At 35.4% G+C, this 19,155-nt stretch overlaps 1 protein-coding gene across 2 annotated transcripts; it reads right to left on the bottom strand.

Annotated features, from left to right (window-relative positions):
• Positions 1-591: 591 nt before the first annotated feature.
• Positions 592-14,143, bottom strand: LOC132040007 (SKP1-like protein 1A). 2 transcript variants are annotated; one of them, XM_059430595.1, is made up of 2 exons: positions 14,058-14,143; positions 592-1,271 (listed from the first exon to the last, which is right to left on the bottom strand). In XM_059430595.1, the coding sequence occupies exon 2, from the start codon at positions 1,243-1,245 to the stop codon at positions 775-777; it is 471 nt and encodes a 156-aa protein (XP_059286578.1). In that variant the 5' UTR covers positions 1,246-1,271; positions 14,058-14,143; the 3' UTR covers positions 592-774. The 2 variants fall into 2 exon arrangements, with proteins under 2 accessions (XP_059286578.1, XP_059286580.1); XM_059430597.1 differs by lacking the exon at positions 14,058-14,143 and adding an exon at positions 12,247-12,336.
• Positions 14,144-19,155: the final 5,012 nt, after the last annotated feature.

Raw genomic sequence — 19,155 nt, 5'->3', positions numbered from 1 at the left:
ACACAAATTTGTTCCATCCTTAAATTGTTGAACACAGTTATCCTCAAGCGTTTCCATCTTGTAAAATTCATGTCACGAAATTTACTTTCAGGGTACATTACTCTCACCTCAAGACCTTTATAATTGTGTAAATTCTCTTTGTTCTCTAATTTCTCTCTCTCCCTTGAACTCAATTGCTTGAGTATTTTTTCGTTGTATGTACCTGTGGGAATAAAGAACCGCTCAAGTTCAGGTTGACGTCTGAGTCCTCTACCTTTTTCCGGCCAATGTATAATGGTCCACTCTCTCCGGCGAGTCGAATAGCTTCACGCATATTTGGTGGAGGCAAATCTCTTTGTATTAATGCTGCTTCTTCTTCTTGCTCTTCTTGCAATATTAATGGTTAAACTTTGTTGTTCTTCTTCTTGTACTAAACATACTGCTTCTTCTTGTTGTTCTTGTAATGTAACAATAATAAGTTTATTGAATAGCTTATGCTCTTCTTTTGCTGCTCCTCCTTAATTAATGTGTTTTTTAATTCTACAGGTTAACATGATACCACCGCATATCAATCATAAATCTATCACCCTTTACGACAAACAATTATATATATAGCAGAAAGAGGATTAACTATCTTCATTGAAGAACGAAATCAAAGGCTCGAAAGCAAACAACGAAGTCTAAAGGTTAAACATTAGGAACATATTTACTACTAGCATAAAAGATTGTTGATAGCATCTAGTAATGTATATTGCAACTCTATCACAACAATATGGGCACTTAAAAACATCAGCTTCACTCAAATGCCCAAGCATTCTCCCTCCTAACCTCCTCCTCTTCCTCAGGTGTGTAGTCATTCTTGATGTTAAAAATCTGGCGGATCTCCTCCGGAGTCTTCCCTTTGATCATGTCTGCCACAGCCTGACAAGTGAGATCAAGCAAGCTCTTTATGTTCAAATAGTTAGCAGCCAGAATAAGATCAAAGAGAGTGCCCTGATCAACTTTGACGAAGTCAGCATCAAAGTTCTTGAGATCATCCTCAGAAGCCTTGTCGTCAGTCTTAGCAGCAGCATCAACATGGCGCTTACAATACTCAATCACCTTGGCTAAGATCTTGCTGGTAACATTAGGAAGAGGGATGGCGGTGTTGGCACAATCATCCTCGATCATGTGCTTGATGGTCTGCGATTCCAAAGCCACAGACTCTTCCACCTCGAATGTCTCGCCATCGGAACTATTCAACACGATTTTCTTTGAAGAAGACATAGTCGATGATCAAGCAAAAAGCAAACCTAGAATTCCAAACAAGAGAAACAAAGAGAACAAAAGTATTTTATATTAATTTACTCAGAAACTCTTTGAATGCTCTCTACAATTATTGCTTCTATACCAAAACAACACCCCTATTTATAATAGTATGAAACCTGCTTTAACTCAAAATAGGAAAACATATTCTATATGAATTTGACTACAAATTCTAACTAGACATGAATTAAATAAACTTATAAATACCAAATCCTAAAATTTGGGTTTCCTACTTCAACTTTGAATTATTCTACCAATTAACACGTCCAATTTCTTTGCAAATGCTACGTCAAATAAATTATATCTATAGAGTTTTTCCTCTTTCTCTCATCCATTCTTGCTATACTCTTATGTTGGTTTGAGAGGTCGAAGCTGCCAGCATGATCTGGTAAGAATATCTGAAGTTCGAATCGCACAAGCATCTGCCAACTTTAATTTGAACATACAAGTCTGAAGTTAGGATTTGCAACTTCAATTCAGAAGGTCTGAAATAAATTTTGAAACGGCTAAATATTAAATATTTTTTAATTTTTAACTATGTCTTAAATATTGGTCCTCCAAGCTGTTATCTATGCACTTGTCCCCTATACTGTTAAAGGCTTTTGGTTCCTCTAAACTGACTTCTGTAATTGGGCAGTCAACATTGACTACTCTGAAATGTAAAATAAGAACCCCAACTATTTTCCTAATATCAACAAGCCTGCTAATTTCTACCCAATATAATACGAGTAAATTTTCAAAAAATTACGCGGATTGCACTTCATATGGACTGGTCTTTAATTTTGTCCCCCAAATCGGTGGTCTTTAATTTTTGTCCCTACTTTTCATTTGATGGAAATTTTGTGGGCTAAAGTACGCGCATAAATCAGAGATTCCGGTTAGAACTCCAGCAGAGTAAAAAAAAAAAAAAAAAATTCACAAGGCAGGATTTTCATAGAAACTATGCCTATTTGGGGTAAAGTTATGCCTTAAGGCATAACTTCTATATAGAAACTATGCCTTAAGACATAACTTCTATATAGAAACTATAAATACCTTAAGGCATAGTTCTATAGGATAACTTAATTTCTACGGAGCTATGCCTTAAGGCATAACTTTACCCCTAATAGGCATAGTTTGCTATAAACCCTTGCCTTGCATTTTTTTTTTTTAATCTGTTGGGATATTACAGAATTATAACTTTATCCCCAATAGGCATAAGATCTTATATCTCGTATTTTGTACGTTGGAACATTTTAAGTTAGTTGCGACAAGTTAGCGACAAGGCCATTCTCCGACTTTGTTTGACTTTGTTTTAAGGTACAAGTCGTTTATGATTGTATTGGTAGGGAATATTAAGGAATTTGGGGTTAAAAGTGAACTATGAAAAGTTAGACATTTCATGAAAATTAAGGGCTAGAAGTGAAATAAATATTTCATGACAATGGCCATAAGTGGCGTCCAAATGGGATGTGGGCCATAATCACGTATTAATTATATAAGTAGTATAAGGTGACAATTAAATCATCTTCATCATTTGTCACCCCTTAGAAATTTCAAGAAGCATGGAGAAAGAAGGGAGAGACCATTCGGCCAAGCCATGGCCGAAAATGGTGCCCAAGCAATGATCAACAAGAAATTTTTTTCTTCTAGCTTTCCTACTAATTGGAAGGCCATCGTTAACGTGGAGTAGTTGTTGGGACAAGAAAACCATTCGTTGTTGTAATTCGTCAACTCTAGCCGAGGGAGAAGTAAGTGGAAGGTAAGATTTAATTCTCTTTGCATGTCTTATAGGTGGTTGTGCATGGTTTGTGTATGTTGTGGAGTGCGGAAACGAATGAAATTCATGAAATTGTGGTCTTGTTGTTGTGGCCGTGTGTATGTGGTGTTGAATAAGAGTGAAGAAGGTAAGGTTCAAATTGGAGTTATAGTCGTTTGTGGTTTGTTATGGAAGTTAATGTGAATTAAATGTAGTTTCTTGTATCTATGAAAATCATTGATGTTGTTTATATGGTTGTTGGTATTGTTGTTGAAGATTTGGCCTAGTCGAATTCTCGGGGATGTTGAATTTATAGGGGACATGCTGCCCAAATTTCCGTAGATAAAGTGATGGCTTAGAATTGAATTCTTCAGTGCTCGTGACTAATGTTCGATGCCTAATGATGTTGTTGTAGATTTTGAGAAGCTGAGGCGTAAGCTTGACTAGTGTAGGAAGCGGACGAGGTATGTAAAGCTTATCCTTCTTTTCTTTTGGCATGTCCTAGACGTAAGTAAGTTATGATATGTTATGAGCCTTGGGGGTAACTCTATTCTTAAAAATCCGAACATGTTTACGATTCTTGATTACTCCTTGTTGTTGACATTCTTCATATGGTCGGACTATGGTCCTTAAGTCCTATGTACGATTGAATTTCAAACGTTGTATACAAGTTTTGTTCTTAAAAGGGTCTATGTCTAAAAATGTCCGTAACTTTCATAGACAAAACCGGATTGCTTTGATATGCTCGCAAATGATTCTGTAACGTTTAAGGCCCGTAACTTTCACAGGCGGGCTCGGATTGATTTGGTATACGATTATGATCCCTACGGTCCTTTGATATGCTTACGATGTTTGATATGTCTCCGAGTGATGTCCGAAAGATATTTGATACGATGATTTGTCTACTTATCTATTGAGTCTGAAATGATGATTTATGTGTATGTGGTTACTTACTACTCTGCTCGTGCATGGTCGTACATCTTTCATTGAGTCCCGGGCCAGGACATGTTTTCGTGCGCGGCTTTTGATATATTATTTGAGAGTCCCTCGATGATAGGCGGGACACGCTATGTATATGATGACATGATTTTATTTCGAGTCCCTCATTAGAGGCGGGACACGCTATTCACCGAGTCCCTTTGGAGGGCGGGACACCTATATGTATATATATGATGGTGACATGATCTTACATTTACCGACTAGAGGGCGGGACAATGTATATGATGATTTTACTTATCGAGTCCCTCGCTAGAGGGCGGGCCACGTATGTATATGCGCATATGTATATGATGATTATTTACTCATGTCTCTAATTGATAAATCGGATATGATATGGATATGCACAAATTATGTTTCAAAGGTAAGTCTTGTGATTTACGGTTTTTGTACTAAGGTCTATTTACTATGTTTCATGCTTTACATGCTCGGTACATATTCCGTGACCCCTTTCTTGAACAAATTAATGCCACGCGTGTTACAACGTTAGCGAGAAGATATTCAATTGGTCTTTATTTAATTTTTGGCATCATGTTCTGTGTTAGAGACTTTTAATCACGTGTGCAATATGTTTTTGTAAGCGGCTCATAAGCGATGTACCTATGCATTATAGAACTCAATGATTTCTTATGAGTACGGATCTTATTTGATTCGGAAAAAAACGAGGATCATGTTTTGTTGGAAAAATGTTCATTATGCATTCATGTTATGATTTAAGGGCCCAAAACTTCCAAGAAAGGTCGGGTGCCCATCACGCCCTATTAGAAATTAGGGTGTGACATAATTTGCTATGAAATCTTGTCTTGCAAATTTTTTTTTTTTTTTTTTACTTTGGGTTCGAAAGTCGGGAAGTTTTTTTGCCAAATGACAAAAATTAAAGACCAACAATTTGAGGAGCAAAAATTAAAGACCACCCCGAAATAAGGTCATTCCTGCGGATTGCCCGTAAATTTTAGGCAACCAAATATTTCTTTATTTAATTTTACAGAATGAAAAGAGGAGATTCAATTGCATTTGCAACAAGCAAGTCGAACAAAACTTCATGGTTGTCCAAATTTGTTTAGGAACATAATCAACGAAGGAATAAATTATTCCTAATAATGTATTTTGCTGTTCATTTTAATTCTCACCAATGGTAATGTATAAGACATTTTTGTGTGTATTATGTATATGTGCGTTTTCCTATTGCTATTGATCACTAGACTTCTTTTTCAGAAAACATTCATATCAAACACAACTACGTATCCTCTTAACAGCACGTTTTTGCAATGGAAGTACCTAAATTTCATATCCAAACAAATGTAACAGAAGGTTCAGTACTATTGTGAAGGGTAAAAGACCAAATACCATTAATAAATTAATAATTAATGAATTATACATCAATCATAAGCAGTTGGGCCACGTTATATATATGAATTTTCTACATCTATTACACTTGATTGTCACAAATTCACGATAATATTTGGAGGATTTATGATGCTGTAAGTATTTCTATATACGTTTATTATTAGGAACATAAAATAGAACAGGGATATTAAATAATTGAAGACTTGGTTCTTCTCAACCAAGTTGCTTTCTTGGCATCTGCATTGTAAATGTGAACACGTGAAGAACATATATGGATATTGCCATCTAATATAATCATATAAATGAAATAGATTTTAAAACAGAAATAGAATGAAGTAGATAAGGTATAATTGAAAAGGCTATGCGTTAAGCACATAATTCAAATGAAAAAAAACACATAATTAAAGTATACTTCGCTCTTTACTATATTCACTTTTGTATGATTATTTTTTTTTAATTAACCACAGTCCGACGGGCGTCGCGTGGGTACGTTACTAGTTATTTTATATTGATAAGTTAACTATCAAGTTGCAGAAATAGGATCATCCTTTATCATTCTGAAGTTGCACTAATTTTCTTTTAATTTTGTTTTATACCTAGCTAATTGATATGACCCTACTTGGCACACTTCATTTTAAGACTTACATCTAAGGCCAAGATATGAAACTTCAAGCTCTACAAGCGGCATGGATGATAAGGATGGTGTTGAAGGCCTTTGGAGGCCCAAAAAAGCTGTGATAGGGCCTATGATGTGTGGGAGGTGGCTTAGGCGAGGCTTGAAGATAAGGCTACAAGAAAGAAGGCCGACACTCAAAGTGGCTAGAAGCGCAAAAAGGACGTGGCCAAAATGCAAAAGTGGCTAAATATGCAAATGGTCGCAATTGCAAGCTTTGAGGATGGGATGATGGCTATTTGTGCAAGGGAGAGACATTTCGGATTCCAAGCCAACATCCAACGAGTCAAACAAGGCCCTTGCCTCATTAACGACATATTTGTAATAACTTAGTCTTCTTTATTCTAGGAGTATAAATACTAGACTTATCCATTTTCTTCACTTAGACTTTGATGATGAATATTTGAGAGATACTCATATTTTGAGTGATAGATTGTTAGGTAGATTCTAGGGCTATTTTAGTCAATATGATGGTGGAATCCTTTGGTTGGTTGAACCTTTATTTTTCCAATGAATTCATGAAGATTGTTCATTTGTGGATTTCAAGTGAACTTCTTGCCTTGATTATATACTTTGGTTCTTTGTGGATTCGAGTTCATATTAGAAGGATTTAGGTTTAATATATAGGTTTGAATATAGAATTCTACCATTTGGGTCAAGAAGTATTTATCTCTATTTCTCATCCCTTTTCTTCATATCCTTTAATCTTCCGCGTTTGAATTGATTTGGCTTCATCCCCAAATCGATTCGTATCATTTGGTATCAGAGCAAGGTAGAGGAATCATTCCATTGATTCTTCAATCCTTGATTGAACAAAAAAAAAATCAAAAATTACAAAAAAAAATTCGAAAATTTGTGTTGTGGTTGGAATTGTGCGGATTTGAGGTTGAATTCAAGTTTGTTGCTATCAAAAACCTCTATATTCGAAGTTTCAAGTGATTCGGTTGAGTTTTGGAAAATCACCATTGAAGACCTTCAAGCTTTTTGAAGAACTCCAAATAGGTCTTGGTGATTGAGGTTAATTATTATTGGGCTTTGTTCTCTAGGTGAAAGAGAGTCTAGATTTGAAATTTGGTGCAAGAATGAGTTGATTTGAAGGGTCTATGAAAATTGGGTGTTCTAAGTGTTCTTGAGGACATTCATAGATTCATAGTGAAAAAGAAAGCAAAAAGGAAGGTTTGATCCTCAAAAATCAAGTACAAAATTTGAAAAGTGTTTTTGTAGCCCAAAAAGGAAAATACTAGGTTTTAGTTTGCCAAGTACAAGGAATATTCAGAAAAGCATCTATTTTTTTGGAAGATCCCAAGGAAAATTTGATGTCACCAAGTTTCAGTGGAACGTGACAGGTAATCTTCAATCGGTTGGGTGGTGCTACCTTGGAAGAAGATCCTTAAATACGAGTCTCGTATTTCATAACGCGCGTGTTGACGAGGTTAAAATTTTGGGTATATTTCACGTAAAAAGTGGGCTCCAAAGTTACGAGTCGCGAGATCCTTTCCGTATGAATCACGGTCGAAATCGGTGTTGGCTTCGTCCGGAATCACGGTGAAGTGTCATTTCGCTTGACGAACATTTAAGGATTGCTTTTGACTCAAACTTCCATAGGGAACAAAAAAAAAGTTTCATTTCTTTGATTCTCCAAAGCTAATTAACAACTAGTAATCATTCTTACATGTTGTTAACTAGTTCTTGAGTCCGACTTTCATTTCGTGCCAATTTTTTTCAAGCTTTTCTCGTTTTAACATCGTTGAATCTTCTTGGCTCAAGTCCTTTTGCTTTATCGAGTCGTCAAGAATCTATTCCTCCACAAAGGTTAGCAATCTTGTGAATTGATTTGGACTAAAAAAGTTCTTGACCAACCTTGGAAGAAGCTTAGGTTGAGAGGTAAGCTTGAGTGCAAATACGAGTGACATGAGGAACCTTTGCTACTAATCTTGTTTGCTCGTTTTGTAGGTACACAAAGAGGAGACATAAGGAGAAGGAGAGATAAGGATGTCATCCATAGCTTCGAATTCTTGTGGAGATGATTTTGAAGGTTATGCCTCTAGCAATGGAGGATATGACTATGAGGGTGACGGAGGCTATGAGGGAGTTGACTAGAGGTATGACCATGATGGTGGGCATCACTATTCCTATAATGAATATGATGGAGATGGTGCTCATATATCGAATGAAGAATATGGTCGATATGATCACAACCCGTATGAGGGTGAAGAATACTACTCCGAGGACAATTGTGAGGCAACACCTCATGAGGCTTATGAAGAAGAAGGAGTAGATGAGTATGACGAAGAGTCCTATGGTGGATACGAGCATGAAGAGTCTCATCCTACACACCATGGACATGGGGAAGAATTGAGGTATGCTCATTCCTCACAATTTTGATATGAACCAATTAGTGGGAATTTGCAAGAATGGGAAGAATGTGGTGATGATGAGCCTAGTGGCTATACACTTCATGGTGAATATTTTTGTGAAGATAATGGGATTGCATATAATTCTTATGAGGGGTCTTCTAGCAAAAATTCACATACATCGCCTTGTAATACTTCCTATTCAAAGCAAAATGGTATAAGTGTGTGGATTGGTCCAAGTAGGAGTAGTCCGAGGAGGAGAAGAGAGTATACATTTCCTACTTCAAGAAATACAATGAACCATGCTTCTTATCCTAGAACGAATGTGCCATGTTCTCATGGTTATGGTGTGGATGCTAGGAGGGGAATGTTGATAGGTGAAGGAAGTAGAGGGAATGTAAGATCTCAAGCATGGAATGAACCCAAAGAAGAAACAAGCACAAGTGGTGGGTTCAAGGAGATAAGAGAACACTTCAAGTGCATAGGAGATAATATAAAAGGGGCAAAAGAAAACCTCAAGGAACTGACGGAGCTACTTCTCCAAATGCAAGAACAAGTCCACAAGGCCGAACAAAATGTGAGAGAAAAGATTAAGAGAAGTAAGGGAGTGAAAAATGACAACTCTAGAGAGGAAAAAGGAGAGGATGCGAGGGAGTTGTCACAACCTTTATCTAACCCTTGTGACTTTTCTTTCTTCTCTAGTGGTCTTAATGATAGTGCAGGTATTCTCGGAAGCAAACCTAATGATGACCCTCAACCTCTGAAGGTTATTGAGGTGGTTGAGAGCTTCTCGAAGGAGCGAACGAGCTCCAAAGTTAAAACCCAAGGCAAAGGAGATGAATGTGAACTTCAAGGTAAAATAGCTAACCTTAACACCACAAATGATGTGATTGATCATGTTGTTAAAGTGAGTATAAATGGTAGCTTGTCCTTAATTGAGCTTAATGAGTCTTTGCCTTGTGATGAGCTTAGTGCTATTGTGACAATTGACAATGTGTTTGATATGGGTGATCTAACACTAGTAGATCCGATTGATGACTATCTTGGCTCTTCTTTTGAGTTCAAGTTGTTTCCACCTAGTGTTGATTCCTATGATTTGCATGTTAGTACATTGTCATGTGAAATAATAGCTCACCCACTAGTTGATCCTAGCGATGACCGAGTTGATTCTTCTTGGAAGATCGATTTGCGTCCAACTAGTGTGGATACTTGTGTTGATGAATTTGTTTGCTATGAAAATCCACTATTTGAGGAACCTTGTGATGTGCTTAATGACCCTTAATTTATTGATGATATTGATGTAATTGATCATGTGAATAGTCATGTATCTAGTGGGAAGTTTGGTAATGTTGCAAATGTAGTGTCCTTTGGAGACTACAAGGTATTTAGTAACCCACTATGGGATGATGATGGGCTTGGTCTTGATGACAAGCATGGGGTGGTTGAAGTTGTTGACACCATTCCCGATGACGAAAAGTCCTTCTTGAGGGTTTGTGACCCACTTGATGGACTAACGTCGAATTTTAGAATGGCTTCTGAAAGTGAAGAGTGTAAGAAGGGGAGTGACTTACATGAAAAAGAGCACACTTTTTGGAAGGACTATGCTAGATCTCCTAACCTAAGGGATGGGGAGATGCAATTTCTAGCTTGGCGTAGGTTAGATAGCCCTTTCCCTTATAATGGAAACCTTCCCTTGAAGGAAAATGACATGATAGTTGGGGAAGGATGTTTTGAAAAAAAAAGGTGAAACTGGTTTGCAAATTGTCACGTCTTCCATGAGTGTTCCAAATAGTAGTAGCTTGCTTGAACTTGTGCTTGAACCCCATAACGAGTCAATACTTGAGGTCACTTTAGTTGAAGAAGTTGTTTTGTGTGACACCTTTCTTTATTACCTATTTGCCTATGATAAACTTTGGGATGATGCGCATGTGTATGTTTTAGGTGCCTCTTATGTGAAGGGAGACTCTTAAAGGGTAAATGATTGTGTCCTTGACCATACTAGGCGGGTAATCTATCCATTTGATCCGGGTGACACCTTGTGTGATTTGAGAGCACTATCTTGGGAGAGCCCTTGTTTGAAAAATGAGAGTGTCCTTGTTTGGACATTGTGCTACATGTCAAATAGAACTGATGTAGAGTTGCATACTTCGTATTTTGAATCCACTAGTTTTATTATTTTATCCTCATGTCATGAACCTTGGAGGTATCAACTTCTTGATACCTCATGTGTGCAATTGTTATCCACGATTGTCATTGATGTGTGGTTATACCACAAATTTTTTCATCCTTGGCATAACTATGTGATTATGGTTTTGTGTGCTAACCCTCAATCTTTGAGGAGTATGTTTTCGTATGTCTTCCCTTGGATTTTGCTAGGTTCGGATTCGAGGACGAATCCTTTTGAAGAAGGGGAGGATGATATGACCCTACTTGGCACACCCATTTCAAGACTTACATCCAAGGCCAAGAAATGGAACTTCAAGCTCTACAAGCGACATGGATGATAAGGATGGTGTTGAAGGCCTTTGGAGGTCCATACAAGCCCCACAATGAGGCCTATGATGTGTGGGAGGTGGCTTGGGCGAGGCTTGAAGATAAGACTACAAGAAAGAAGGCCGACACTCAAAGTGGCTAGAAGCACAAAAAGGATAGAAATGCAAAAGTGGCCAAACATGCAAAGAAGGGACATACATGCAAATGGTCGCAATTGCAAGCTTTGAGGATGGGATAATGACTATTTGTGCAAGTGAGAGACATTTCGGATTCCAAGCCAACATCCAACTAGCCAAACAAGGCCCTTGCCTCATTAATGCCATTTTTGCAATAACTTAGTCTTCTTTAGTCTAGGATTATAAATACTAGACTTAGCCATTTTCTTCACTTAGATTTTGATGATGAATATTTGAGAGATACTCATATTTTGAGTGATAGATTGTTAGGTAGATTTTAGGGCTATTTTAGTCAATATGATGGTGGAATCCATTGTTGGTTGGTGAACCTTTTATTTCCAATGAATTCATGAAGATTGTTCATTTGTGGATTTCAAGTGAACTTCTTGCCTTGATTCATATTGCTTTGGTTCTTGTGGATTCGAGTTCATATTAGAAGGATTTAGGTTTAATATACCTAGGTTTGTCTATAGAATTCTACCATTTGGGTCAAGTATTTATCTCTATCTCTCATCCCTTTTCTTCGTATCCTTTAATTTTTCGCGTTTGAATTGATTTGGCTTCATCCCCAAATCGATTCATATCACTAATACATGCTTTAATAATATATTTGTGATTTTTATAAGTTTTCATAGTTGACATGGGTTGCACGTGAAACGCACGTGTCATGAATTGGATGCACGTGTGTGATGCATGAAGAAACTATTTTTATTGGATAAATTTTAGACCTCTTATTAAGGTATGTCTTTAAGCTACCAATTATAATGAGCCGCCCATGGTTGAAGTAGGCAATGGAATATGTTTTTTGATTTTTCTAAGGCCATAGCACACTATACAAGAAATGTATAGGAAGATGTAGCTACAATACAACAAACTTTCAACAGCATACAACGTATAACTAGTATAACCATAATCTTACATCAATAAAAGAGGAGAAACAGATGCAGAATCGGGGAACCTATACTCAAAACATAGGAGCTACAAAGCAATCCAACATAATAAGTGTACTAGTATAGGCTCAAGAGAGTCAAGAGATGAGATTCTATACAATCGGAGCTCAAATCGATGAAACTGACGATGTTTGTGCAGACAACCAGTGTCAGTTAAACCAGCAAGATAAGGAATTTTTCACACTAGATACATCGATGAGGAAGAGAAATCATAAAGAAAGGAGCTGAATCTTACCTGCGAAGACCAACGTAGCGTATATTCCACAAATTCTCAACTATTTTAATGCGATCGCCAGAGAAGTTTTCACTGACAATAAGTGTGAGATTGGAGCAAAATTAGGGATTTCATTTGCTTACTTTCCTTTTTACTTTTCAGTACTTTCCTTTTTGCCGTTGGACCCTTATTTTTTCTAATTATATAAAATAGCCCCCATTTGGGACTCAAATGAATCTTTTAAAAAAAAAAAAAAAAAAAAAACAATAATACTACGCTAAAAAATGTGGTATATTGGTGAAAAATTTATGCAAGCTCGTGCACATTGTCCATAGTAAGTTTTAGGTACAACATTCTAAAGTATATACTCTTCACTTTATTTGACTTGATTTCAAGTACGAGGATCAAATTAATTAGTTTTCGTTATGAATTTGACATAGAATCTTCAATTTTTATGTAAAAAGTACTACAAGTCATAACAGTTAACAATTCAAAATATTTAGAAAGTATTTTCAAAATCCTGGTAAAAAAACAAGAGTCTTATGACTTCCTAAATAATAACTAGGACATATAAAATAGAACAATGTTATAAAATAATTGAAGAGTTGGTGCTTCTAAACAAAGTTGCTTTCGAGGCATCTGCATTGTAAATGTGAACACGTGAAGACATATATAGATATTTCCATCTAATATAATCATATAAATGAAATAGATTTTCACACAAAAATAGAAATGAAGTAGATAAGGTGTAATTGAAAAGCCTATACGTTAAGCACATAATTCAAACGAAAATAAAAAACATAAATAAAGTATATTTCGCTCTTTACTATATTCATTTATGCATGATTATTATTTTTAATTAACTAAAGTTCAACGGGCATCCCGTGGGTACGATACTAGTTATTTTATTTTCATAAGTTTAACTATCAAGTTCTTTGAAATAGAATCATCCTTTATCATTTCGAGGTTGCGCTAATTTTCTTTTAATTTTGTTTTATACCTAGATAATACATGCTTTAATAATATATTTTTGATTTTTATAAGGTTCATAATTGACACAAGATGCATGTGGAATGCAAGGTTGCACGTGCCATGAATTGGATGCATGTGCGATGCATACAGAAACTAATTTTATTGGATAAATTTTAGACCACTCATTAAGGTTTGTCTTTAGGCTACCAATTCTATTGAGCCGCCCATGGTTGAAGTAGGCAATGGAATATGTTTTGTGATTTTGCTAAGGCCATAGCAAACTATACAAGAAATGTATTTTTACACCATTCCAATAATTAAATGCATGACAAAGTACTTCTATATAAACTGTTATCAATTAATCGTACTTAATTAATTCACGTTCTTATCTGCAAATTAAAAACACTATTTAATATTTTTTTCTTGGATTTTTTTTGGGGGGGGGGGGGGCAGCAATCATTCTAAAAGATCAAATTAGTAAGTTGGAGTTTCTTTGGAACTAGGAATGCATGTACAACATGCGCAGGAAGATTCAGCTACAATACAATAGGCTTTCAACAGTTTACAACACATAACTGGTATAATCGTAAGTTTACACCAACAAAACAGGAGAGACAGATGCAGAATCGGGGAACATATACTCAAACCACAGGAGGTACAAAGCAATCCAACATAATATGTGTACGAGTACAGGTGTAAGAGAGTCAAGAGATGAGATTCTACACAATCGGAAATCAAATCGATGAAAATGACGATGTTTAGAACCGTAGTCAGAACTTAAACCAAAAAGATAAGGAATTTTTTCACAGTGGATACATCGATGATGTAGAGAAATCATGAAGAAAGGAGCTGAAGCTTACCTGCGAAGACCAACGGAGGTAGATTCCATAGATTCTCAGCTATTTTAATGCAATCGCCAGAGAAGTTTTCACCGACAACAAATGCGAGATAGGAACAAAATTAGAGATTTCATTTGCCTACTTTCCTTTTTTACTTTCGAGTACTTCTTTTTTTTTTTTGCTGTTTGATCCTTTTTTTTCTGATCATATAAAATAGCCCCCATTTGGGGCTCATCTTAATCTTAAAAAACAAAAGAACAATAATACTACGCCAAAAAAAAAAAGTGGTATATTGGTGAAAAAAAAATTATGCAAGCTCATGCGCATTTTCCATGGTACATTTAGGTACAACGTTCTAAAGTATATACTCTTCACTTTATTTGACTTGATTTCAAGTACGAGAATCAAATTAATTAGTTTTCCATATGAATTTGACATCGAATCTGCAATTTAAAAAAAAAATATACATATTTAGAAAATATGTAAAAAGTACTATAAGTCATAACAGTTAACAATTCAAAATATTTAAAAATAGCTTTAAAATCCTGGTAAAAAAAGCATCTTTTGACTTTCTAAATAATAACTAGAACAGGGGTATTAAATAATTGAATAGTTGGTGCTTCTAAATCAAGTTGCTTTCTTGGCATTTGCATTGTGAATGTGAACACGTGAAGAACATATATGGATATTTCCATGTAATATAATCATATAAATAAATGAAGTAGATTTTCAAACAAAAATAGAAATGAAGTAGATGAGGTGTAATTGAAAAGGCTATGCGTTAAGCACATAATTCAAACGAAAAAAAAAAAACGTAAATAAAGTATACTTCGCTCTTTGCTATATCCTTTATCATTCTGAGGGTGCACTAATTTTCATTTAATTTTATTTTATACCTAGCTAATACATGCTTTAATAATATATTTGTGATTTTTATAAGTTTTCATAATTGACACAGGATGCACGTGGAATGCACGTGCGATGCATGCAGAAACTAGTTTTATTGGATAAATTTTAGACCTCTTATTAAGGTTTGTCTTTAGGCTACCAATTCTATTGAGCTGCCCATGGTTGAAGTAGGTAATGGAATATGTTTTGTTGTTTTTCTTAGGTCATAGCAAACTATATATACAAGAAGTTTGTTTTTACACCGTTAATTAATGCATGACAAAGTACTTCTATATAAATTGTTATCAATTAATCGTACTTAATTAGTTCACATTCTTATCTGTAAATTAAAAACAGTGTACATGAACATGAATAATTGTTTTTTTTTTTTAGACGAGAGTGGGGGCTCAACAATCATTCTAAAAGATCAACTTAGTAAGTTGGAGTTTCTTTGGAACTAGGAATGCATGTACAACAAGCACAGGAAGATGTAGCTACAATAGAATAGGTTTTCAACAACATACAACTTATAACTGGTATAATCGTAAGCTTACATCAACAAAAGAGGAGAGACAGATGCAGAATCGGGGAACATATGCACAAGAGGTACAAAGCAATCCAACATAATATGTGCACGAGTACAGGTGCAAGAGAGTCAAGAGATGAGATTCTGCACAATCGGAGCTCAAATCGATGAAAATGGTGATGTTTAGAGCCATAGTTAGAAATTAAACCAGCAAGATAAGGAATTTTTTCACACAAGATACATCGATGAGGAAGAGAAATCATGAAGAAAGGAGCTGAATCTTACATGCGAAGACCAACAGAGCGTAGATTCCACAGATTCTCAGCTATTTTAATGCAATCGCCAAAGAAGTTTTCACCGACAACAAGTGCGAGATAGGAGCAAAATTAGGGATTTCATTTGCTTACTTTCCTTTTTTACTTTTCAGTACTTCTTTTTTTTTTTTTTTTTTTTTTGCTGTTGGACCTTTATTTTTTTTTTTATTATATAAAATAGCCCCCATTTGGGGCTCAAATTAATCTTAAAAAAAAAATACTACTCAAAAAAATGTGGTATATGGGTGAAAAAATTGTGCAAGCTCGTGCACATTGTTCATGGTATGTTTAGGTACAACATTCTAAAGTATATACTCTTTTCACTTTATTTGACTTGATTTCAAGTGCGAGGATCAAATTAATTAGTTTTCGGAATGAATTTGACATAGAATCTTCAATTTTTTTTTTAAAAAATAAAATAAAATTTACATATTTAGAAACAATGTAAAAAGTACTATAAGTCATAACAATTAATAATTCAAAATATTTAAAAAATATTTTCAAAATCCTGGTAAAAAAAAGCATCTTTCAACATTTTAAATAATAACTAGGACATATAAAATAGAACAAGGGTATTAAATAATTGAAGAGTTGGTGATTCTAAACCAAGTTGCTTTATTGGCATCTGCATTGAAAATGTAAACACGTGAAGAACATATACGGATATCGCCATCAAATATAATCATATAGATGAAGTAGATTTTCAAACAAAAATAAAAATAAACTGTTATCAATTAATCATAATTAATTCACATTCTTATCTGTAAATTAAAAACACTGTAAATGAACATGTGTAATTATTTTTTTTCCTTGGACGGGTTTGGGGGAAGGGGCGGGGGGGGGGGGGGAGGTGGTCAGCAATCATTCTAAAATATCAAATTTGTAAGTAGGAGTTTCTTTGGAGCTAAGTGCTCGAATCTCATCCCAATCAAAGTAAGATCAGTTAAATGTGACATCACATTCTATGAAAGCAACATAAAGATCATTGGACCCATCATTACTACAATTATACGAGTGGGCAGACTTGCCAGTTTTACCATGGAAAATTTGGTGGAGCATAATTATTATTATTTTCTTTAATTTTTAGGATTCAACAAAAGTTATTTGCGTCACTTATTGGCGCTGTATTCATGTCTAATCTAGAATTTTTTTATAAAAGATATATTTCTCATACCGATTTGATATAGCACACTAGCTATAATTACTAATGGGCATTCAAATAATTTTTCTTTGATCATACCTTTTTTTTTAAACTTTTTTTTTTTTTTTTTTTTAAACTTTAGATAGAATCATAAAACTTTGGGGAAAAAAAAATCATAAAACTTATACAGTTTATAATACTTTTATGTAACTTTGAAATACGTAAATCCCAAAGAATCCTTGGCACGGCTCTTATAAAACGAAGTTTCATCGGATAATTAATTAAAATACGGTTTATTTCATTGAATTGATTTTCAACAAAAATATTTTATGTGGAATAATTTCACTCGAAACCAAACAAAGTTGTCTCATTTTTTTTTTATTTACGGAAAAATACAAGTCTTAGAGTGTGTTTGGTACGGAGAAAAACAATGTTTGACAAAAATTAGTGACGAAAATGTTTTACTTCGGTTGATTTGTGGTTTGTGACCAAACGGTTGAATTGTTTTTGAAACGATTTTTTTTCGGTGTTTTCAAATAGGACACACAAATTCACAAAGATCTCATGGCCGAAAATGAGTGAAAATGCTTTCCTTAATGGAAGTGGAGAAAACAGGACTAAAAGAACTTCTTAAAGGAAGGAATGCCGTCAAATTCGGGTATGTTTGGATGGGGAAAATGTGTTTTGAAAATAATAAAATTTTACTTATGATCCACCGTGTTTGGGTAGTGGAAATAAGTGAAGTTTCATATTTATTTTCTCATGTTGACTAGTTGGTTGAAAATATTTTTAGAAAAATATCAGCATGCCTTGACCACACCCCAACCCTACCACCCCATACTACACCAACCCTCACACCCACCCCCACCTCGACCACCCACCCCTCCCCCCAACCACCACCTCCAGCCACTTCATCTTCACCCACTCCTACCCCACACCACCACCAACCCCACACCACTGTTCTATCCAACCGTCCCACCAACCAACCCCTCCCAAATTTTTTATTTCATATATTTTATTTAACTTTTATAAAAAATGAGAATTTTTTTCTTATCCACCCCACCACCACCCACTATCCCTCACCACCACCCACTTCCAACTACAACCCCACAATCCACCCCACATCAAATTTAACCATGCAAACTTTTCATTTTTATAAAGGTAAAATTAAGTATGAAGTAAAAAATTTGGGAGGGGGTTAAGGGGTGAGGGGCACGGGGAGGGTGTCATAGAAAACCAACAACAACAAAAAAAAAACTTTTCAAAACTTTTTCTTTTAAAAAATATTAATTTTTTTGGAGGGGTGTTTTGGGTGGGGGGTGGGTGGTGTAAAAAATCAAACAAAAAAACTTTTTAAATTTTTTTGAAGAAAAAATAATATTTCTTAGAGAGGGGTGAGGGGTTCCACGGGACGCGCGGTACACGATAAGGAACTCATTGTCCCCATTACCCCCCAACCCCTATCCCTCGACCTTCCCACACACCGCCACCCCCGAACCCCCACTCCCCACCCCACCCCGCCATCTAACCACCCTTACACCCCCACTACCCCCACCTCACCACTTAACCACCCCCGCCACCCCCACTACCCTCCCCCTCCTCCCCGCCCTTTGACTACCTAGGGATGGTATCTGAACCCTCTCACCTCCTCGCCACCACCTCTATTTCTCAACTTTGCAAAACTAGGCACTTGGTGAAAGTAGTAACTTTCAAATATAGCAACTTTACAAAAGAAATCACTTTACAAAAGCAGCAACTTCTTAAAAATACTACTTATGAAAAGTAGCTACTTTTCAAAAATAGTCATTTTGCAAAAGTAGTCACTTAAGAAAATAGTCACTTTGTAAAAGTAGTCACTTTTAGAAAATAGCCACTTGTGAAAGTAGATAATTTTAAAAAATAGTCACGTTTTGAAAGTAGCCAATTTTCATAAATAGTCATTTTGTGAAAGTAGTTACTTTTAAAAACTAATTACTTTGCAAAAGTAGCGATTTTTTAAAAGTCTCTATGATAGTATTAAAATAATCATTTTTGCAATGTTCCCTTTCTAAGATAGTGGCCACTTTTAAAAAGTGACAAAAATGGTCATTTTTTTGAAAGTGACAAAAAACTTGCTATTTTTGTAAATTTGCATTTTCGGTCATTTTGCAAAAAATACATTTCTGCAAAAATATCCATTTTATGTCACTTTTCAAAAAAATGACCAATTACAAAAATAGCCATTTTTTGTGTCACTTTTAAAAAATGGCT

Source organism: Lycium ferocissimum, chromosome 12 (genome assembly GCF_029784015.1).
Source record: "Lycium ferocissimum isolate CSIRO_LF1 chromosome 12, AGI_CSIRO_Lferr_CH_V1, whole genome shotgun sequence".
In the NCBI taxonomy this organism is placed as follows: Eukaryota; Viridiplantae; Streptophyta; class Magnoliopsida; order Solanales; family Solanaceae; genus Lycium; species Lycium ferocissimum.
This window is presented reverse-complemented; position numbering and strand designations above follow the sequence as displayed.

Bases quoted from the DNA above. Each gene is read 5' to 3' on its own strand.
- LOC132040007 (XM_059430595.1), bottom strand. From the start codon at position 1,245: ATGTCTTCTTCAAAGAAAATCGTGTTGAATAGTTCCGATGGCGAGACA.